The sequence below is a fragment of the Cygnus atratus genome, chromosome 18, assembly GCF_013377495.2.
Source record: "Cygnus atratus isolate AKBS03 ecotype Queensland, Australia chromosome 18, CAtr_DNAZoo_HiC_assembly, whole genome shotgun sequence".
NCBI lineage: Eukaryota > Metazoa > Chordata > Aves > Anseriformes > Anatidae > Cygnus > Cygnus atratus.
The window spans coordinates 4,696,436-4,720,291 of NC_066379.1; the positions used below are offsets into that span (position 1 = coordinate 4,696,436).

At 38.1% G+C, this 23,856-nt stretch overlaps 1 protein-coding gene across 1 annotated transcript in view; it reads left to right on the plus strand.

The window, feature by feature from the left end:
- The window catches only part of TNRC6C (trinucleotide repeat containing adaptor 6C), a 295,949-nt gene that overhangs the window by 268,950 nt on the left and 3,143 nt on the right, over nucleotides 1-23,856 (plus strand). Inside the window, 15 exon segments of the mRNA XM_050714356.1 lie at nucleotides 702-868; nucleotides 1,847-1,927; nucleotides 2,607-2,664; nucleotides 2,875-3,020; nucleotides 9,862-10,011; nucleotides 11,304-11,450; nucleotides 11,934-12,053; nucleotides 13,348-13,431; nucleotides 13,757-13,988; nucleotides 15,747-15,914; nucleotides 16,997-17,137; nucleotides 17,140-17,187; nucleotides 17,338-17,481; nucleotides 20,360-20,476; nucleotides 22,972-23,166. Of these exon segments, the coding sequence (XP_050570313.1) occupies nucleotides 702-868; nucleotides 1,847-1,927; nucleotides 2,607-2,664; nucleotides 2,875-3,020; nucleotides 9,862-10,011; nucleotides 11,304-11,450; nucleotides 11,934-12,053; nucleotides 13,348-13,431; nucleotides 13,757-13,988; nucleotides 15,747-15,914; nucleotides 16,997-17,137; nucleotides 17,140-17,187; nucleotides 17,338-17,481; nucleotides 20,360-20,476; nucleotides 22,972-23,166 (1,998 nt within the window).

Genomic DNA, 23,856 nt, shown 5'->3' on the forward strand with positions numbered 1-23,856 from the left:
TATGAATTTGATGCATTGGTCCTGTAAATATAAAGGTGTTATGAAAGCCAAAACTTCTGCTTTGGCTGTGATAATCTTTAAATTTCATTCCTACTAAATAGCAGATATAGTCAGAGGTTCCAGAAAACCTAAAAAGAGAACTGAGAGGTCTTGGAATGAGTAATCTCTGCTTTAAACAGAGTAAACAGAATAAAACAGATTGAGCTGACGCAACCTCATCATTTAATGTAAAGTGTCTCTTGCAGCCTACTTGCTCCTTTCAGATCCCATTCTTCTGAGACGTGAATGAATTTCTGACCGTTAGTAACCTTGTAATTTGGTTTTGTTCACTGGAAGAATGTGGTGGCCAAAATGGCGAGATTCATTGAAAGCAAAATTGCACATTACAAATGTGTGGTCATACTTTTGGTTCCCTGTTCCTAGGAGACTGGAATGATCACAGATCTTACTTGTTCAGGAAAAAGTAAGACTTGCCATTGCTAGAGTTTTTCTATTATAGCAGTATTTAGAGCACTTTTCTTTTTTGCTAGCTTCAAAGGAAGAGTTCTTATCATTTAATGCCAATTAAGCTATTTGGTGAACCTCTCTATATATCTCTTGAAAATACTTAAATGCTGGCATACAGGATATGGTATAAAGGGATATTTCTGTAAAATTTGCATAAAATTAAATCTGATTTTCTTCTCCCTCTTTCCCTCCAGCTTCAAAATCTATGCAAGAAGGCTGGGGCAGTGGTGGGGATGAAGTGAATCTCAGTACTAGTCAGTGGGAAGATGAAGAAGGAGATATGTGGAATAATACTGCTTCACAAGAAAGCAGCTCCTCCTGTAATTCCTGGGGGAATGCCCCAAAGAAAGGACTTCAAAAGGTAAGACAAAAATAAAGATAATCTCTAGGAACAAGTAGAATTACAGTGCAACATTTCTAGAATCAGTTGCCACAAATTTTCTCTTGCATTACACCTGGTATTAGACCTCTGACACCAGAACACAAAAAGAGCTTGCCACTTCAATGGTTTGAATATAGCTTACCTTGTCTGCAGGGGCAAGTGGAAGATATTTGACTTCCAGCGTGTTTGATGCTTCAGGAGGTCTTGTTCTTGTTGCTTTTTTTTTTTGTAAGTTTTATAAGCGTTCATGGATTCTGAAGAAATGATAACACATTAACAGAAAGAAGTGTTAAGTGGGCCTTCAGACGCTTTCTGTGGTGGTAGAAAAGCAAATGGTAGTTTCTGATGAAGTGGTCCAGCAAAGATACCTATTTCCTATTTGGAGAAACAGATAATTTTTAAGGTATGTACTGGTGTGAGAAAGAAGCAAATTTGTACTGACTTCAGGCTTAACCAAGAACATATACAATTATGTTAGGAAGTTTTGCATTGCACAGTCATTATTTCAGGACAAGGCCAGCCTACAACTTAAAAGGAATTTGGAACACATACAGTCAATCAGTTTGTTATTCCATTAGCCAACATAGGCCAGTGATTCAATCAAGTATATAGTGTTGTAATATTTCAGATTTTTGTATTTCATTGTGTTTTTTTGCCAAAGATTAAAATCAAATACTTAAAATGAAAGGTGGCTTTATTTCAGTGGTCAGTAAATCACATCGTAAACAGTACACTGAACACCTATTCAGCTGAGATAAAGTTTTAATGATTTGTAGGGGAAGAGACTCATAGTTACGTTGTTTGTAGTTTCTTGAATACCTTATAAATAAATGTATTAATATATCATTTAATAACATTTGTATTAATATGGAAAACTGATCACGTATTTGATGTACATCTCACCAGTATGGATATGGGAAGCAGACCATTAATGGAATCTCTTGCTTGTTTACCAAGGGCATGAAGACATCTAGCAAGCAAGATGAGGCCTGGATCATGAACCGCCTGATAAAACAGCTCACAGATATGGGCTTCCCTGTGAGTAGTGTTTATAGTTCAGCATACCTGTGGCTTAGCCTTTGTGGCTTTTACTTGTTCTGTCTTTCACTGTCTCAGACTGTAAATACAAAAAGATATTCAGTGTTCTTCAGATTGGGAAGTAGTTCTGTTACCTAGAATTAGAAATGTACTCCAGTTTCAGAAATCTATCATAAGCTGGTAGAGTGCTCTCTGAGATTGCTTGGTGACATTTATAGAACTTTTGAAGTTCAGAGTTTTATAACAGGTGTTACTTTGAACTTCAACAGTAATTCCACCTCTGTTCCTCACTCCTTATTAAATTGATGACATTAGAGTATTGCTTTTTTTTTTTTTTTTAAGAGAGACACATAATAGTAATATTGAAGTTGCCCCTAGAAAACAGGAAGAAATTTAAATAGCAGAAGAGTGTGGCTTGACCTTGTAGAAATGGTACTTACTTGACAAACTGAAACAAACTAAATTGCCGTGGGAATTGGTAAAAGCCAAAGAAAAAAAAAATGTGTGCAGGCTTTATTTGTGCCACTGAGTAAATACTGAATCCAGTACTTTGAGATGTATCTGTTTTCTCAGTTTTCATTGAAATTATACAAGCATGATTACTTTTTCTCTTAACATAATCTCTGTTTTTGACAAGCATGATTACTTTTTCTCTTAACATAATCTCTGTTTTTGACAGAGAGAGCCAGCGGAAGAGGCCTTGAAGAGCAACAATATGAATCTCGATCAGGCCATGAGTAAGTGTCTGTGTAAATAATTTTTTTCCTCGAAAGCAACAAAATGAAAGCTCATGATTCTGAGAGTTTGCTCTTATCCAGTTCAATTGGATAACTACTTTTCTAAAGATGTTTTTGCTTTTGTAAGCAAGACACACTTCTGTGAACTGCTGTTGGCAAATTCACTGTCTTTGTGTCACCTTATTCAATCCATTTGCCCTTTCTATGAAGGTGCTCTGCTGGAAAAGAAGGTGGAAATGGACAAGCGTGGAATGGGAGTGACCGACTATAATGGAATGGTCACCAAACCCCTTGGCTGCCGCCCACCACCAATCTCCAAAGAGTCTTCCATGGACCGCCCCACCTTCCTTGACAAGGTAGGTTCAGAAATGTGAAGGTGGTTTACAGGTTAAAACCATACACTGTAGTAATACTGATGATTACCACAGACTGTTTATAAAGCTCTAGAGAGAGATGTGATATGTAATTACATATTTCTGTATTCTTTTTCTTCTCTCTTTCAATTTTGCATGAATTGAGTCCTTGTGGAAAGAACCAATGGTCTGATTTCCACAGAGAAACAAATAATTGTTATCCCAAGTGTTACACTTAAAAATAAAGCCTACTAAGATATTACTAATGCAACAGAATTAGAAAAGGGAAAAGCAAAGAAATGGAGCAGGGAAGGCCTTTCACTCCGTAAGTCCTGGGAGTCAGTGAGTGACCCTTGCTCAAATTAATGATCAAGTACAATCAAGCCCAAAATCTTCAAGCATTAAGCTTCTAATTTTTGTTTTGGTTTTGAGCTCCGTAAAGATTTCAGTGAAAGTTCAGTATGTACACAGGAATGAGGAGCTGAGGTATTTTTAAGTCAAAGAGCAGACGTGTGCAGTCATAAATAGCTTCTCAGATGAGCTTCCTCTTCTGTGGTCACGTATTACAAATTTTCCAGCACCACGCACTGACCGAGGAGAAGGCTGCAGGAGTTAGTGGTGTCCAGGATTCAACAAAGTGCCTGAAGAACAGGATGTAGAGAAAAGTGCAGCCAGATCTTCAGTAGGAAATGGGATTTACAACCTGACACAAAGTCCTACAAATAGACCCACCAAAACACCTCAGAATTCACATATTCTGTTCCCATCCAAAATTGTTAATAAGGAAGGAGCATTCTGTGGTGCCATTCTTTATTTCATGAGTTTTCTGAAATGTTCCTAAAGGTGGTGGTGGTCTTTTCTGAATGCAGAAATCAGTACCTTTCACAAGCTGTGCTGAAACCAATTCATTTTACATAAGCTGTTTACAGGATATGAGACAGTAGTGGTATCTAGTCTTGATAACACATATTGTATTGAAATCTTTATTTTCCAGTTGCCCATCCTGTGTTTATTTAATAGTCTTATGTTTAGCACTATGAAAGTTACAGTTTGAGCTGTGACAGGTTCCTAAGTGTTGTGGTGAGAAAATTAGCATGGGACTGTGCTAGGACATCTGATAAATGCTGACCTCTTAATGACAACTAGTGCTGTTTCTGCTGTCATCGTAGCCTAAACAGTTTGAGTTCCTGTTCTGGTACAGTGCAAACTGTAAATTAATTTGACTAAACACAAATGTATCTTACATAATAAGGAAAAACGAGCATCTGTATAAAATTTGCTTTAGAAGGTCTTTACATACCAGCATTCTTTGTGGTAGTTCAAATACTGCCACAGTGTCATTACAGTTTCCTCCAAAGATATATGTTAGAAAATTGCCCTTCTGCTTTTGATGGAATAACATTTGTTGTTTGTAGGCTCCCTACTCCTTGGAATGATACGGTGTCCATTATGGCGTTGCTCCCTAACCCAGACCTGTCAGGCTTAACCTGACTCTTCTTTCTTCTCTTTTCTCTTCCCGCCACATAAAATTCATTCTTAACTGTAGCCAAACTGTTTGTTCATGGCAAACCTTAATGAGTATGTTAATTGAAAGATCCCTCTTCTGATGAAGGTCACAAAATTAGTGTATGCATGCCAGTTAGCCTTTTCTTTTCTAGGATAACAATATCTTGAGCAGATTGTGAAAGAGAGAGGTGCATTATGTGAGGCATAACACATAATTATGGAAACATATGTTAAACACAACTTGAGAAGGGAGTACTAAAATCATTAGTATTCATACAGCAAGTAAAATCTGTCAGTCTAGGCATAATCTGTCACAGTGAGTTTAGTATAACAAAGGAAATAATCCCAAACTATATTTGTTAGCTATCAGAGTGTTGAGCAACTTCCTAAGTGAATTAAACAAATAGAGTTTCTATGCTAAGAATAGATATTTTTTTTCCCCAGAGACAGTCTTTTCATATTTGCATCTTATCCTACTGGAGCAACTCCTTTTCTCCAGAACCCTTTTGCTCTTTGAGGTAACACTTCAGAGCATGAACGTGGAGCTGCCTCAGCTTCTGATCAGGTCATCCATCCTTTTCCATGGTTGGTGAATGAGCTCTCAGCCATGGCCGCACAAAGCAATCCAGCCAACGTTCCTGATTTTACCTATTCTCTTACCAGGCCATTATCCTTTTGCTTGGCTTTGCTGAGTCTTCAATAAGTTATGCAAGGTTCTTCTTCACAAAATTGTAAGCTGAGTTAATGTGCTCATTACTACCCCTTTATGAGATGATTCTCTCAGCACTTTCCACACATATTCTTTATTTTGTGTTGCATTGAGTCAATCTTTGGCATTCAGTGCTTTGTTAATTGTATTATTTTTCAGGATGTTATCTTGCCCTGTAGCACCATAAAAGGAGAAAGGAGAAAATCCAATATCTTCGAGAAAATAAATATCCAGCCTAACAGTACCATGATACATGATCTCAACCACGTTATCTCATACTTGGTGGTGAGCGTGCAGTACTTAGGTATCAGGTTTGCTTGAAGATGTTACCTGATGTCTTCTGGAGCCATCAAATTTGTAAGAAAAACATGTAAGATTTTACTGGAAGCATCCTGAAAGAGTAAATAAGCCCAGTGTATTTCAAAGAATCTTTTCTAAAAGGGTAGGGACTGGGCTTGGGTACCACTCCTGAGTACTAGGACTCACATTCGGTGTGTATTCTCCTACACCTATTGAGCATTCTTCTTAGCTCAGAAGAAAAATGTGGTGTTCTGCTGATCTGTGCTGACCACCCCTTAGCTGAAAACCTCGAACCATACAGAGATGCCTTGTAATATTTTATCACAATTCAGATGCAAGCATTGAACTCAGGACCATTGAGAAAAGGCAAGGTATTTATCAAAGATACAAAAACAGACCAGAGAAAGAACATCGGTTTTTTGAAACCAATGCCAAAGTGTGTATGCTGCACACAGCACCAGGGTACCACTCTCCAGTAAATGTGCAGTGTTTTATGGTCTTTATGCTGCTACATTGCACCAGTGTTGTTGGTTTGCTTGCCTTCATACAGCTTCATCGCCAAGGCTGCTGAAGCATCAGTAGAATCTTCAAAGCTTGGAAGATCTATTGAGTGATTGATATGGGTGCCAAAACTGTAACAGAGTACAGCTAATGGCTAACTGCGCTGTGCTCCTTATTTCTAATCTAACATATCCTTTCTTTATGAATTGGTGTGGACTCATAACGCTACTTGTTCCAGCTGGTGAAGGAAAAGATAAAAAAGGAAAAAGGGGGGAAAAAAAAGCTTTCTTCAAGGCTCATAGTCTATTCCCTGTTGTCATTTCCCAGATTTGTTTTGGTGCTGTAGATGTTTTTTGCCAAAGAAAAGATTTAGCAAAATGATATCAGTGCATCCCATAATCTGAATTACAACACTGTTTTATTTTGTCATATACTTTGTTCCTTGCAATTTGTAGATTATCAGATGAATATCAACAAAAGTCAGGTGAACTCACTGAAGAGAAGTATCATCAGCCAGCCTTAGCATTAGTTCAAGCTGGCCTTCTACAGGGCTTCTGTTCCTTCTCTGTGGCAGACTCGTTATCCCTTCTTCTTTCCTCTACCTTCACTTTTTTATGCTTTCTCCCTTACCACCAGCATAGAGTGCTGTCATCTTTGCCCTGATGCTGCTTGCAAGCTTTCTCCCAAATTCTTGAGGTAGGAAATTCTCCCCTAACAAATTAAGCCCTTTCACTTCTGTCTTGGTTGGTGATCAGCTTTTTTTCTCTACTGTTGACAAATCCAGGTCTACAAGGCCTGATGCTTGTTGGCTGCACTCATGTTTTTCCACAAATATTCTATCTGGCTATGCTATTTCCTTGTTTCTAATTCAAATACAGTGTTTGTTGGAATTTTTTCCAACCTCTTCTTTCACATTCTGGTTCCACTTGTCTCTCATGAATGTCGTAGTTTTTTCTCTTGGGGATTATGAATGAGATATTTTATCATCATGCAGAAACACCTCTTGAGGCTTGCAATTAGATGTTGATCACTGGATTTTCAAGTCAGATTTTTTTCTTCATTTCTCCATTTCTGCTTCCTTTGATCCAGTGACAGTTTCTATTTTGTGCTTTCAAACTTTGAAACCTCTTTCAAATTTCCCATTTTCAAAATAAAAAAAAACAGCACTTCTTCAAGTATTACTTTCACTGCAAGTTTCTTCTGCCTGTACCTACCTATCTCACAGTAGGTTTGAAAAGAGCTTATTTGAAGGTGGGATTCTATTTCTTCTGCTTCCTTCTTTGGAAAAGGTGGTTTGTTTGTGGATTGTTTTTTCTTCTTCTTCCTGTTTTAAGAAGATATTAACATGTATTTTTTACTAAGTACTTTTGTAACTGACTTTGTATAAAGACCTCTGGCAAATTCAGCAGCCTGGCATCTGTCTGTTGGGCTGTCTTGATTCATGAAGGGGCAGTTGTTGTGGGCAGGTGACTGCCTAAGTGCCCAGGAATCCTCTGCTAAGTTGTCTGTATCTCATAGGGCTAAAAGATCTTTCTGTCTTATTTAGCACATGAGACTCATGTGAGAGACTTTCCGAAGTCCTAAAAGTAATATTTTATTGAGCTTCAGTATGGTGCTGTGTGTTCAATAAATATAGAAGGAAATAGTGCCGCTGCCAGGATTTCCCACTTGTGTCAAGTCCCTTCAAAGAACTGAAATATAGGGCTGGGTTGAGCATGATTTTGGCAAGTCAGATGCGGGGAGGGGGATTAGTTGATGAGCCTCAGTGAGAAATGTGACATAAATTCGTGAGGAAATCACTGAAGAGAGATGGGCAGGAAAAGTCAGGTTAGAAAAGATTATTTTTCGAGTAACAATTACTGCAGAAAGAGCCTGAAAAACATCAGATTGCAAACTGTTGTCAGCAGTAAAGGTGTCACCTAGTCTGGATTGAGAATGACTGATGACTACTTTCTGTTGACCGGCTGAAATACTTTATGTGAAATGAATTGCTTTCAGTTCCCCTTGCAGGGTACATTGGTGCAGCACAGTTGGCCTCTTCTGATAAGTTCAAATTCAGAAAATTAGAACCAAGTCAATGCGAACAATGTGTGATAAACTTGCTACAAAAGACACGTGCTGTAGTTCAGCCAAAGAACGTGCTTGTGATGAAGGTGGCCTTTCAGAGCACATCTGGTCTGGAAATCAGATGCCCGTATCTCCAGCGTGGCTTCTCCTCCACCATCCTCAGCCCTGCTATAATCCTTCAATGAGAAAAAATAATACCAGTGGGACAATATTTGAGTAAAGTTTGGGGACAGGAAGGGATTGCATTGGTCTCTCTCGGTCAATAGTTGTTCACAAAGGAAACAATGGCACCTGAAAGAGAGCACGCACGGAGCTTGAAATTATTTTCACTTCAAAGGGGGAAGGGTAGAATTGTAAACATATGTCTGTGATCTAAGGAGAAATCCTTGAACCTGTTACTGTCATGCAAGCTGCAGTTGTTTGTAGAGTGTGACTGATGTCCAGTAGAATGTAAAATATCTTGAGCTGAAAGGCCTTGGGGATATCATTAGAAAATGTCAGTGTCCCCCTCAGGATAGTCAGATAGCATGTCAAGTGTCACTTTGCCTGATGGTAAAGAAACTTCTTCTTTGCATCAAAGGAGAGCTGTTGAAAATGCATTTTTCAGGATTAACTTGGAACGTAAAATTTACGGAGCGTGCCTGCCGCATTAGGTCATTTGTTTGGGGATCTGGTTAGAGGACTGGGCTGCTTTTTTAACAAAGGAGGTTTATCGGTATCCCACAATCTTCGGGGGGATTGAATTTAATGGTTGAAATAACCTAGCTCCTCACCTATATAAAAGCCTTTCTTTGCAGTGAAAATATTGCCTGAAAAATACCAGTCCAGTACATTGCAAATTAAAGGTTTTTTTTTCCCCTCTGCCTGTTTTTGGAGCTGTACTTTGTACACAGTGTTATTTGATCATGCCTGCCGCAGGCTTCCCAGACATCAAAGCACAGTTTGAGATAGAATTGAGTACCCCACTGTAACACCAGCTAGATATCTACCTGTTTGATTGGGGATTATATGATTTATTTTCTTTTCTGACTCGCTGTTTGCCCCCCACAGGGGCTGCCTTCTGTTCATCATATCCATGTTCAACCACAGTTCCTTACAGCCCCGTGGTGAGAGGGGGGCTCCTTACGTCTTGCTAAAATCTGCCTCCTCCTGGGGGACGTTCAGGCAGTGTCTTAATCACTTTCCTAGGAAGGCTACAGAGACAACATTATCATTATTGTTTTCAAGTATTTTTGTGTTCTGCGGGCGCATTAGAGAGTAATGTTTCAGAGTGGATATTAATAAGTCACTGCTATGTGAATATTAAAAGAGGCTCATGTGTCTCAGTTAGGAAAGGGGATTAATGCAAACCTGTTTGTTTTAAAGCAGAGCTATGATGTAGAACTAAATACGGACTGGTGTCAAATTAGCTTTTCTAGCCTTTCTGGGTTAGCAAAAGTGGTGGCTAGGTTGGATAGGTGGCTAGAGCCCCCCCTGTCCTGCTGGGAGGTAGGTGAGGGTGTTTGTGCATTTGTGGATGAAGTGCAACACAGTAAAGGAAAACAGTACCTTAATCCTGTTTCTCTTTCTCTTCTTTCTTCACTCCATACTTTTCATTCCCCATCATTCATACCTCTTTTTTTTTAATTATTATTATTTTTTAACATTTTGATTTTTTTTTTTTTGCTCATCCATGCCCTTTTATATTTCCATGGGAAACTGTTTTGTGCGCTGCCCACTCCTGGGCACTGCACACAGCTCACCCTTTCTTTCTCCAATCAGGATGGCGGCCTAGTGGAAGAGCCCACTACTTCACCATTTTTGCCTTCACCAAGCCTGAAGCTCCCCCTTTCAAACAGTGCACTCCCTAATCAGACCCTGGGCGGGATTGCCTCAGGGCTGGGCATGCAAAACTTGAATTCTTCTCGACAGGTAAGGCTGTTCGGGGAGGTCGCAGGTTGAATTTGAGTGCGCACAGAGTCACAGCTAGCTCGTCACTTCCCCCTGGGAAATGGGGGTTTAAACTGGAAATGTGCACAAAATCTTTGTTCATGTGAAATATCAGTGAAGAAACTACCTGCTGTGTAAACATCTCGCATTATAGGACATAAAACAACTGCTTAGTTATAATCAGTCTGCTAATTATACGCGTCCATTGAGAAGAGACTGTAGTATTATGGATTTATACCTCTAAACCCTGGAATAGCTCTGCCTTGATTGATGTGAGGTTTCTTTTTTTGAGGCATTTTTAATTGTCACAGACTTTAAGACAGAGGCATTGCTCTAATTCATCTTCCCTGGCTGGTGTAATTATTCAGTGATGAGATGGGTGAGAAGTGATGGCTTTTTTTTATTCTTGTCATAAGTGTCAAGACAGCTCATAGCTTTGACAGGTGGCAAGAAAGGAACTGTGCTTCTAGCACCTCTGGTCAAATAAAGCGCTGTGGCAGGAGGGTTGTTTTGACCCCTGGATAGAACATGCTGAAAGGGAAAGAAAGGGAGAAGAGGTGAAGGGGAAAGGCTCATAAACAGGACGAGGCTGAGAGGTCATAAACTACTGCTGATTATGAAAAGGTTATTTTTGCTATATTAATTGAAGTTCTAGTATAGATCAGGAAAAAAAAAAACACACAACACTGTAAAATTCTATATATCATTCTGTGGTGTCTTTTATTACATATATTCTTTTAAGTTAGTTTTCTAAAGGCAATACTTGTCCGGCACTTACAGCCTGTCACACAATCAGAAGCACAGGCTGCTCTAATAGCACATCCGTTATCAGTGGCTTTGTAAAATGAATATGTATAAAAACTGCCTAGATAATTTAATAAATAGGATGCAGTGAGTTTAAGGACTTAATTCTCCTATTCTTTCCTGCATATACACTAACATTTTTTGGTGAGTACTTCTCATTGTTCATCTTGTGACCCTCTAGGGTTACACATCCTTATAAAGGAGGTCTTCAGCTTCGGCTACCTTTTGTTCTGATGTCTGTACAAAATTTGGGCAGGTGCAGGATGTTATTGGGTATGTGGTGATCTCTGCCGTGCCTGATTCTGAACCTGTTTGTCAATAAGGCGTCCAACAGAACAGTCTGCACGTGCTGGTTTCTTTACCCACACTTGTCATAATCATTGAGGATAAAGGCTGCACAGATAAGGAACTTTCAGGTTATACATTGAGTGATGTGTTTCAAGGCCAATGTCCTTCTTGTCCTGTTGTAGATACCGAGTGGCAATCTGGGTATGTTTGGCAATAGCGGAGCAGCACAAGCCAGGACCATGCAACAGCCGCAGCAACCGCCAGTGCAACCTCTTAATTCATCCCAGCCTAGTCTTCGTGCTCAAGTGCCTCAGTTTCTATCCCCTCAGGTGAGATGAAACTTCCAGTCTTGTGTTTTACCTTCCCCTGGAACTATCCCATGTGCTTTTTCCTCTGCATACTCATTTTGTGATGGTCCTAAGGCTTTGCAGCTGCTGTTGCTTTACTGCGTCTTTTGATTTACTAGGCAGTAAGCACATTACATGGGTGAGATGTTCTCACATGTGTACTGTTTGTTATCTGTGTGTGCGGATTCTCTCGCTCCTTTTTGCGAAAAAACAGTGTTTCTAGAGAGCTAAGGAGTTTGTTCTTAGGATTTGCGTTTTTTTTTCTTTTTTTTTCCTGTAAATGGATGTGTAAGTATTGTTACTAAAATTGTATTAGAGCCTATTGTTAATTTTTTGATCATTTATAGTGCAGTTCAGGTAATAGTAATGTTATTCAGCTACTGTCTTATGGTTCTTATTTATGGTTTATGCAGTAGCCAGTGCTAAAAGTGAATGTACAAGGTTTAATGCACTGCTATTCCTTAGGTTCAAGCACAGCTTTTGCAGTTTGCAGCAAAAAACATTGGTCTCAACCCTGCACTATTAACCTCGCCAATTAATCCTCAGCATATGACGATGTTGAACCAGCTCTATCAGCTGCAGCTGGTAAGTTGAAGAACATGGCAAGTAAGCTGTAAATCTGAATTGACGATAAAATAAGAGAACAACTAGATCTTTAAATGGACACGACAGATCTTTAAAGCAATCAAATGGTGATTTCTTTAGTAGAGTTTCTTTCCAAAGAAACAAAATCATTTTTTTGCCTCAGGCTTTATAAATAGTACTTTGTGGGAATAATTATTCTTTACAGCGTATCAGTGGAACTAAAAAGTCAGTTGACTTCATGCTATTGTATATTATCAAACAGCACTATTCTGCATATTATATGCAACTCATTGACCAACTAGGAGATTTGTGTCAAAACATAGCAAGAGAGAAATCTTGGCTGTGCTGGTCACCTGAGTTACCGAAATAACTTTGATTGCCTCCTAAATAACCAAGTGTATGGTGAATTTCCTGTAATTAATGGGATGAATATTAATCACACCATGGGATAAGAACTACTTGCTTTTGAAAAGTTGTATATTTTTGAGTTGTTTGCACGCACACATATATATATTATTTAATCACATTTTATGAATATTGTTAAAAGTGATATTCTGTGCTAACATTATTTTAGTATTTGCTAGTGGTAAATATTAAATTGTGCACGATAAACTGTCTTAATTGCGGATGTCAATGTGCTAGTCTAACTCTTCACATAGTGATAATATTTGATACCATTGTTTGTTTCTAATTGTATTTCTCAGTTTTGAGAAGCACAGTATTGATCTCATGCCATGGTAATGATTGGACAGTACAAAGCTACTTGAAAAATACCTGTACAGAACTCCTTTGGATAGTTCAGGAGATTACAAGAAATAATACCTTGCCCTTTTAGTGATGTTAAAATTGTGGAATTTTTCCAGAGTGAAGCAGCACAATTGATTAAATGCAATGTGTTGTCAGAATTTAAAATGAGCAAAACAAAATAACTATTGGTACTTTACCTATTTGTAGAATAGTATAGACTTATATTTCAATTTCTGCTTCATCTTACAAACTTCTCAGAAGTAAAGCAGGTTCCTATCTTTAATGAATACTCATTGCTGACAAACTTACTCGTCGATGTTTTTATTGACCTATTTAGTTTAAACAAAACAAAACAAAACAAAAAATTCTGGACTTAAATGTATTTTATAACACATTCTTAACAAGAATGTTATATTTGCTTCATTGTCTGTTTTCAGAAAACTCCAGTGTTTCTCCAGTATTTTGTATTGTGCCAGATCAGTTCAGGCAAGCTTGTTAGACTTCTTGTATATGTTAGGACCTCTGACCTCTCATTTCCATCTTGTAGGCGTACCAACGTTTACAAATCCAGCAGCAGATGTTACAGGCTCAGCGTAATGTTTCCGGACCCATGAGACAACAGGAGCAGCAAGTAGGTTTGACTGCCAATTCAATTTCACCATTAGAATTTGGTTTCAATAGCTTAAAGAGATTGTACTACATTATACCAAACCAGCTAAAGCGTCCTTAGAACAATAATAGTGCGTGGTTTGAATATTGAAATGTAAAGAGTACTAGAGGAATAAAGCTACTTCATGGCATTCAGTTATTGGAGGAAAGCTCTTCAACTCTTAATTCAGTCAATTTTTATTTGTGAAGAGATCTTATGCTTTTTTCTACCCTGAAATAACACAAAAGAAATATTGTTTTCTTGTGTTGAATTGATCATTTATTGATTCATTCTCTTTTGTTGCCAGGTTGCACGTACAATCAATAACATGCAGCAGCAGATCCAGCAGCACCAGCGCCAGCTGGCCCAGGCCCTGCTTATGAAGCAGCAGCCTCCCCCTCCACATCTATCTTTGCACCCCTCTGCAGGCAAATCAGCCATGGATAGCTTTTCACCCCATCCCCAGGCTCCCGGCCTTCCTGACCTGCAGACCAAAGAGCAACAGTCTTCACCGAACACCTTTGCTCCTTACCCTCTTGGTATGTGTCCTTCAGCAGTTCCGTATGCGAAAGGCAGACGGAGTATATTTCATTATTTAAGTGTCTAAGTACTTTGCTCTACAGTATAGTAAAGACAGAAATACAGAAGATATGTTTATTAAGTAATGTTGAAATGCCTGAACAAAATCATGGTACTACATGCCTATCTGGTAGTAATAAAAGTGAGCTGTATCTGCTCACCTGTGCTTTGCAGAACAGAAGATCTGCTTAATTAACTATCTAGGTGTGTTGCTGTTCATGAACTACATTCAAAATAACAGCATCATGTTGTAAAATACACAAATGTCACCTTATAAGCAGGAATATTGTCTTGAAATCACTGATTTTTTTTTTTCCACTTTAATCAACAATGGTAAGGCATGAACTTTGGTCAATGCATTTTGAGACAGATACAGATGATTTTGAAGGAATGCAAAAAGAGTGTTGTGTAGATGATTACATGTTTCGAAAATTTGACTGGTGAGGAAACAATGAAATTCTTTGGTCACTTGAAGCAGAAGACTTAAGAGGCATGCAGCAATCTTCAAAAATATAAAAGATAGCTTCAAAGAAGTCTTGCATGTGGCTAATGGAAGAGGTAAAAAAATGTTGTTGCATAAGAGAGGTCCTTAAACATTAAGGATTTATGTTTAAGTTTATTTGCTCTAAGGTTTTATTTGCTCTAAGGCAAGTAGGGTACTGGAATAAATGGTCATGGAAGTTTGTGAAAACTTCTTCACCAGGCATTTTATGATCTGTCAAGTGTGATCGATGTGAAAATAAATCAATTCAGCCTTGAGACAGGGTGAACAGAACAACTTTCAGAACTGTTTTCTGTGATTGTTCAATGTAAGCCAAAGACTTTATGACATAGGGGAATTAATTTAATCTCTCTGCCTCTCTTTAATGCTGTGTACAATAGAATTGAAAAGCTTCCTCTACCATTCAGCAGTTAAGAAGGTGATTCGGACTGCTGTGGGGAGCTGTTACAGCAGGGAGTATCAGAAGGCGAAAGAATTTGTGAATTAAGGGCCTAAGTCTAAGAGGTTCTTACCATATCTTAGCTTCCTGTGATCTGCTAACATTCAGAATTATATATCAAAAAGGATCCAGATCCATGTCACGGAAGCATGATAAAATTATTCCCTAAATACTATATGTTTTATACAAAAACAGGATGGTTTTGTTTGATCTATTCCAAAATATATGTCAATGCCTGCCCTGATGATTAGCAGCTCTTTGTATGACCTTTTAATTGCTTCATTTGGGATTTTTAAAATGTTGTTAACAAAATAAAATGGCAGACATTACAGGGGTATGCTGGTGAGACATTAGGAATACTTTGGCTTAACAGTGGAATGTTGCAAATTCTTCACTGGTTTAAACTTAGCATTCCAGTGCATTCTTCTAGAAGGCCTTTTCTGGGGCAAGTAAAGAGACTGCAAGAAGAAATACTGACAGCTTTAAAATATATCCCTACAAGGGTTTTTTTGTTTGTTTGTTTGTTTTGTTTTGTTTTCCCTTTTAGCAATGTTCAAATATTTTCTGAATTCATAGGGGTATTATTCTGAATCAGTGTTCCCATAACAGCTAGTTTTTGAAAGCAGATGGAAAACGTGCATAGTGAATTACTACATGTATGTATGAATGTCTAAAAAAATCAATGTTTAATAATTCCTTTAGTTGGATTTTTAAACACAGACTTATTTTTTAATCCTCCAGTTTATTAAGGATATGTAATGACCTGTTTCCCCTTAGCTGGACTGAACCCGAACATGAATGTAAATAACATGGACATTACTGGTGGTTTGTCAGTGAAGGACACTTCTCAGTCCCAGTCTCGCCTTCCTCAGTGGACACACCCCAACTCAATGGATAATCTGTCTAGTGCTGCTTCTTCTCTTGACCAGAACTCCAGCAAGCACGGTATGTCGCATTTAATCTCTATCTCAGTTTGGCTTTTTGAAACTTGAGTCACCTTGCAATTATATTTTTTTCTCATGTTACTCTTTTCTGTAAGTGCTGATAAATGGTTGGTACAGAGCATCACCCTTTGAGACCGACTTCTTTTTTTAAGATTTCTGTAGTCGCATTCAGCAATGTATTGAAGTTCTTGCAGCTAGAACATCATACATGCAGACCTTTCTGCTGCTTTCGTTTAGTGACTTTTACTGCTCAGAACATGGAGTTCAAGTAAAATAAGCCATTAGTGTTGGCAACATGTGCAAACAAGTCCCACAGGCTTTCCCATACTTCCAGATCTGCATACTTTAATTCTAAAAAACTTTACATTGACTTTATCCCACAGTTTTTCCAATATCACCAACTTTTCACAGCCAGTCATGTACAAAGGCACGATGGATTATATAATTGCCCACACTGGGAGTTAGGAGCACAAAATTCAGTCTTCCAGAAGTGATTGCTAATCTGTTAGAACACCTTTATCCCTGTTTCCTCCAGTATCCTGAGTCATTTATTCCTTTATTTCCTTTATGCAAACTTACTCTGTTAGAATATGACACTGTTAACAGTCTTGTATGCTGCTTTTTATTGTTAGCAGCATGAATTATTTCTCTATTATGAAAGTTTCTTATTCTGCAAATAGCTTTACTGCTTATGCCAAATTGTTGTCTGATAATTCATAGGAACATGGGATGGGCTACTTCAAATCATCTATACTGTCAGTAATAAAAACCTAGAGAAGGATGAGAAGGGGGCATGCCTACAAAGAGACTCCGTAACATGCTGTCAGCAAATTCCTATTTACCATCCCTATGATGATTTGAGTTACTTACTCTCTTTTTGGCAGTAATGTAACCTAAATTTCCTTAGTTAACTTGAGTCTGGATTTTACCAGCAGTGTATCTCACAGCTGTATTTCCTAGTAAGGCTTCAGAGGCTGTTGAGCTTTGTTCATAGTTTTTATAATTTATTTTTTTATTTTAATACAGAAATACCCCAAATTAGTCCCAGTCCTAAACAAAGCCTTTCTATTCTGTTCTTTACAGGTGCTATACCTGGAGGTTTAAGTATTGGTCCTCCGGGAAAGTCCTCCATTGATGACTCTTACGGCCGGTATGATCTGATTCAAAACAGTGAATCGCCCGCCAGTCCACCCGTAGCTGTTCCTCACAGCTGGTCACGTGCCAAACTGATAGTGATAAAATTTCCAATGGCTCCAGCATAAACTGGCCACCAGGTAACAAAATGCAAACCACTCATGTTAAACTGATGTCATTAAATCACACTGTTGGTTTATTTATTGCATCCTTCTGATGTGAAGAATTAAACTTTGGGGAACTATGACTTTATATGCTCTTGTTTGTTTGTTCTCTTATATTTGGAACAGAGTTTCATCCAGGAGTGCCATGGAAAGGACTGCAGAATATTGATCCTGAAAATGACCCCGATGTTACTCCTGGAAGTGTTCCAACTGGGCCTACCATAAACACCACAATACAGGATGTTAATCGCTATCTTCTCAAGAGTGGAGGTAAACACACAAATTACTTTCACATTTATATTTACTTTCTTCTTTCCAACAAAGTTGACTTCATATAATATGGGTATAGTATATTTTTGCACATAGTCCTGATCTAATAAAGCTTCAGCTCTGAGCTTTCACTGAAAATCCAGAAATACGTTAGCTGAATATGGGACTATGAAGGTTCTGGTTTTCCCTGGGAACATGAATATTTTTATGCTGGGAAGGGTTGGGATATGTAATATAACTTCCAGTGACCACAAAATCTTTTTGTAACATGTATAATTCCTACCAGTTTGCTTTGAACAAGATTTTATTCTTCATACTGACCAACTTCTTGCACTTCAGGAAATATTTAAGAAGTCACAATACAAAAGTTCCACGGTTGTAGCTGAGGCAGCAGTCTTCTGTCATGCATAACTGTGGCTTTGTTTTACATCCAAAACCATCAAAGAAAAGAAAAAAGAGAAAAGGGGGTATTAACTTGCAGACTAGAATTTCTCAGTGTCGTTTCCATTCCTTTTGTCCTGACATTGTTTACCCCAGAATTAAAAGGGTATTCTCTAAAACAATAAACCAGTGGGAATATGCTATTTACTAACTAGATACAGTGAAAGTGGATCAATGGAGCGACAGCTTGGTTTAATTGTGATCAGTGTGCCCTAATAGGCCAGTTATCTGTACTCTATGAAAGCACTCCAACATGCATCAGGGGTATTATAATCAGGTTATCAATAAGGACCTGTCAGGGTTAAAAATGTGGATTTTGTTATAGTAGCTACATCTGTGATGTCTGCATAAATTATAAGACAAAATTAAATCAGAAACTAGTTTCCAGCTCTGAGCATGTTAGCTCAGGTGAAAGGATGTGAAATGTGAGGGAAAGGAGGAGCGTTTTTCATTGCCTTGAATGATTTTGAGTTGTCTCTTACCAGAAAGCAGTCCTTATTTAAACTGAACTATGAAGTATTTGTGTGCATGAGTAATGTTGAATTAACTTTCTAATGACCCAGATATACTTCAAGAGGCAAACAACCTCAGTCGTTTGAAGTTACCTTTACAGTGCTAAATAAAAAAGTATGAAGACATAATTCAGCCACAGTTCAGATATGGTGTACCCAAGAATTGGCCCTTGGGGCCAAAAATATAGCCCTACAGAACTGTACCTGTAAGTGAGATGATATCTACTACTGGTCTTACTTCTTCATGGAATGGAAGCATACATCAGCTTTGCTGGTATACAGTCTGTCTGTGGAATGAAGAAGTAGTTACAACACTTGCAGAGGGTCAGTATAGATATATCTTTGCAGAGGTAAACAGGCTGCTAGGAGACAAAACCCTGTGAAAAGCAGTGACTGCTGGGGTTCATAATATGTTTATTTTCCTCATTGTGTTTTTTTTTCCTTTATCTTGTTAATATAAATAATATAGTTTTAATAAAAAAGGTAGTTGCTTTGTTTTTTTCTTTATGTGTATCCTGGTGTTTGCTTCTGGGTAAAATTATCTGTTATTGTCAGTACTCCTTTGAATGAAATGGGATTTTCATGACATGCTGACACAAAAAGACTGTCTTTGAATACTACAGCTTGAAGTTCACAGGTTTTATTAATGGAGCTGAGATCCATTCACAGGGCTAGACTGTGACTTATACACTGTACACGTAGGAACAGATAAAACCTAAGCTTTTGGTTTGATTGTTGTTTTGCCCTATTTGCTAAAGATGCTTTGCAGGATCATCTACTACAAACTGAAAGCCTTTAGCCATGTGGAACCAGGGCTGCTTTCAGCTCTGTGAGCATATGGGCCTTTGAATCTGATATAATTCCCTTCCCCAGCCTTCCTCAGAGGTGTCTGCATGGGGAGTAGATTGTTTCCAGAGAAGGCCTTGATGTAGTTATTTTTCTTGAGACTGATGTCTGTATTGGTGTGTCCTGAGAGCAGCACAGTGAGTCTGGATAAGGTAAAGTTTGCTTGGTCTCTGTTCCAGGTGAACGTACATAGCCTGTGATTTTTATTGAGCTGTGAGGGATGATAATGTGCTTTTGCTTCCTCCCTTCTGCCTCAGTACACCACTCTGTCTTCTTCCAAAGAACTCACCTATAGTTTTATTAGTCAGGTAAAGATGTTTTGGTATCACAGTATATCTGTGTATGTCTGGAATGATAAGTCACCTGGGATATACAATTTTGTTGGTGGCTAGAAAGAATACTTCGACTTCTTCTGGCCCTTATAATGAAGATACTTTTTTTATGTTCTGTCTCTTTCATTTGCTGCCAGTAAGGAAATTGTATGTATGCTTAGATAGCTCCTCAGATTGTAAATGATTTACCAAGATGGTTTCAGGCTATTTCGTTTAATGTTATTAGTTTGAGAAGAGATTGGTAAAATATATCCTTGCTTTACTGAAAGCCTGCAAAAATCTAAAGATGCTTGTGGGCATTAGAATGTAGGAGAAGTGCTCACCTCAAGTAATTTAGGACAAATCACCCATGGTAAGAGGTTAGTTTATCATACACATTTATGCTCATCTACAGTTGCCATCGCTTAAGTCAGCCGGCAAAGCACCTTTATAAATGAGGCCAGCTCCTTGAGACTAAACAGTTTAATGCTGATTTTTTAGTCGCATATCTTAAACGAAATGCAGAATTTATCTTCTGCACAGGCGCTAGTACATTTACTACTGTGCCAGCTTTCTTTTCTTTTCTACTAAAGACTTCTGCTTCACTTTATCATGCTTTCTGTAACATTTCATTCCTAGACTTCTGAGACCAGGCTGACTAAGGAAAATGCCTTGCATGGTTTGTATTTGCACATAATAGATTTGCTTATGTCACACCAAACATCATTATGCCCATCTTTCTTAGTTGCTTCTCTGCTGGTTCTGCAGGGTCATCCCCAACATCATCTCAGAATGCCACGCTGCCTTCATCGAGTGCCTGGCCGCTTAGTGCCTCCGGCTACAGTAGCTCTTTCAGCAGCATTGCATCCGCACCTAGCATTGCAGGTACGAAAAATGGCCTTTCTACTTTCACGTTCCCCTGCATTCTGAGAAAAGGCCCTAGGAGAAGTGCTTTCCCAGTTATTGCAGCAGTGCTGCTATAGACAGAAGCACATTTTTCAGTCCTGTGCCAGGTGTAGGCAGCTCTCCTGGCAGCTCTTCAGTGGTGAGCTCTGTATGCTATGCCTGGAATTGTGCTAAGGAAAAATGTATTTACTCCACTTGATGCCACATGCCGTCACTCTGTATTGGCATCGAGGTGTCTTAACGACTATTTCCATTGCAACTTTGCAGAGGAATGTTCTATTTTCTAAGACATCAGTAGTAACTCCCCTACTAGACCCTTCCAGTGAGAGGAATTTTTTGTTAACAAACTCACTGTTAGCAGTAAAATGTCTTCAGCTCAGGAGAATGTTTAATTGTGCCTCGAGGAGGTACTCTGCCTCAGAATGGGGTTTGGTTTGGGAGGCTCTTTATTTAACTATTGAAGAAAGTTTCATAAAAAACAGGCTTGTTTTCTTCATGTGTCCCCTTAATTAAGCAGATCAAAACACCTGTTTAAATGTGTTTTAATTGTCATTCCAAAGCGTGATGCTTACCTATATACCTGAGCTTGCATATGGTGTAAACAATATGCAAATTGCCCCATTCTTTCCAATGAGCTATAAATTCTGAGGTATCTCTCTTTGTAAATCATAGAAAATTAGCTTGCAAACCGACTACATAAATATCCAGTTTGTGCCATTATAAGAATGTGTAGGGGCTGTTGCATGGTTTGTATTATAACTTTCATATCTAATCAATGAACACTCTCCACTTCTTTGAATAAAAGAAGCCACAGCCTCTAGGTCATACTGCAGGTAGCAAAGCAAAAAGGTTTTGTTTGAAATGTTTTACTCCGTTAAAAGGAAAAGAAAGGAATGGCTTGCTTTTCTTTTATCTGTCATGCATTTCTGCTTTACTTGCTTTTATTTTTTGCAGTCTCATCTAATCTTTGTGTTAACCCCATGGGAATTAGTGAGATAGCAACATCTAATCTGTGGTAATGTGCATACATCATGTGCTACATTGCAGGTTGAGCTGCTCTGAGTTCTGAAAGTCAGACTTTCCTTCTTACTCCCACCCTTTTTCCCTGTGTTAATGTCTTGATCATCATTGTTAAATTATTTTTGTCACCACAGTTTGCAAGAAGATGGGAGAGCGGTTGCCCTTTCACTTGAATTACTATGATTCAGTATGAAATCATTGAGTTAGATGATACAGATAAATAGGGACAATTTTGAGTGTGTGTGTGTGTGTGTGTGTATATATATATATATATAACTTGAGGCTGTGATTTGGTGACCGGTACATTTGGCTTCAGGGTTCCTCATACAAAGACTGCTATGACTACCTGCTGCAAAGCACTGATTCAATATAAGATTAATCTGGCAGTTCAAATCTGGTTTTAAAACAGTTCACGGGATTTATGTATCTTCAACATTGTCAGATCAAGTATTTTCTTACTGTCTTCTGCCAAAATAAAAACATTAAGCCAGCATAAGCACAGTATCACTTGGTCCAGCAGAATATGCAGCAACGTGACCATTTCAGCCTGTTCCAGTCAAAATGTGTGCTGCTAATGGCAGTAACGGGGGGACTGTGTCATGGAAAGGAAATTGTACCCTTGACTTTCATAACTTATGTTGTTACAAGGAAGAAAGGCAGAGATGTGCAAGTCTAAAGGTGAATAAAGGATTTTGGTTTAGTACCTGTAATTTCAATCGATTTTGTGTGCCTCTCACAGCTAAACAGTACTCGTTATTCTTGGGTTTTATACTATTTTATAAAACTGATTTGATGGGAACAATAGTAAAATAGTCGAACTACTGATTGAGGAAATAAACCAAACAGTAAAAAGTTTCAAAGAGTTGACAGATTGCAAAATGGTCTACTCTTCTGAAGACTTCAGTTTCTCAGAGACACTTGAAAAAAGAGTATCTGTTACTTTGAATATTCTGAAATAGAATTTTTGCTGGTCTTTGATCTTTGGAATTTTAATAATATATCAGAAGAACATATGGTTATGCTGCTTACTTTATATTAGATAAAATGAGTTATGTGAAAAAAAGTGGTTAGGTTCTAAAGTCTTTAAGAGATAATCTTGAAGTTATAATTTTGATGAAATTAGATTTCAAATACTTATTTCTGGTCTTTTTTCATGTATTATCTTTTACAAGAAAGCAAAATAGTAGGAGATCTTTTTTAAAAAAGGATCTGTATATGTAGCAGGTGGTTTTAGAATCGTTACTTACAAATTTCTTTGAAAATGTGAATAGGAGTGTAAGCAGGTTACGTGTATACAGGATTTGTATCGCGGACTTGCTGCAGAATTCTGTTCTTTTCTCTTCTGAAAAGCTGGAAGAATTTAGTCAGTTCAGAAGCTTGATGACTACCCATCCTATTTGATTTAACCATTGTTGCTAACAGAAAATACACTAATTTATTGTGTTCTGTTGCAGGTAAATTGTCAGACATCAAGTCTACGTGGTCCTCTGGCCCAATCTCTCACACACAAGCCTCTTTATCCCATGAACTATGGAAGGTACCCAGAAACACTACTGCTCCTACAAGACCTCCTCCAGGCTTAACAAACACCAAGCCATCATCTACATGGGGTGCCAGTCCCCTGGGTTGGACCAGCTCTTACTCCTCTGGTACTCCTGACTTCTATATCATATAGCACCACAGTGCCTTCCTTTTGTAATTGTTTGTTGTTGTTCTGTCTTACAATAGTGAGAGACCCTGCAGCTTTGTATTAGACTCCATATGGTTGAGGTTTAATACAAGCAGAGTGTATCCGTTTTGAGGATGAAGCTCATGTTTGTTTATTTTAGTTAGAATAGGTTGTAAACGAAGCTGTCATCTTTCAGGTCGTCATATTAGTAATTTTACCTGTGAATTGCCAAATACTTTCACTCCTACTCACGGTTAGGATTTTTTTCCTGTTTTCTTATTTTTAAAAATAGATTTTGTGTGTTTCTTGTTTCGTGGTATGATCTGTGACTTCCTACAAGACTTTGATAAGTGAATCATCCTATGAAATTTAACATGGAACACATTTGTGGATGTGAAGCATTTAGGACCTGATGGCGTTTCAGGACCTGCAGGGAATGTCTTAATTTTTTCATGCAGACTCCTTTTTAGATGTCATTATTTTGCTTAAATACAAATGTGAGAAACCACAATTATGGCTATATAAATGTATGCATCATATTTGTCTGTGAAGTATTGTCAGCTTCAAAGGCAAGTATTACACATATTTTATCTAACTGAATATTTTATTAATATGCTTTCACTAAGATGGAAATTAAACCTTCTTCTTACCATTTATTTTGAATGTTTTC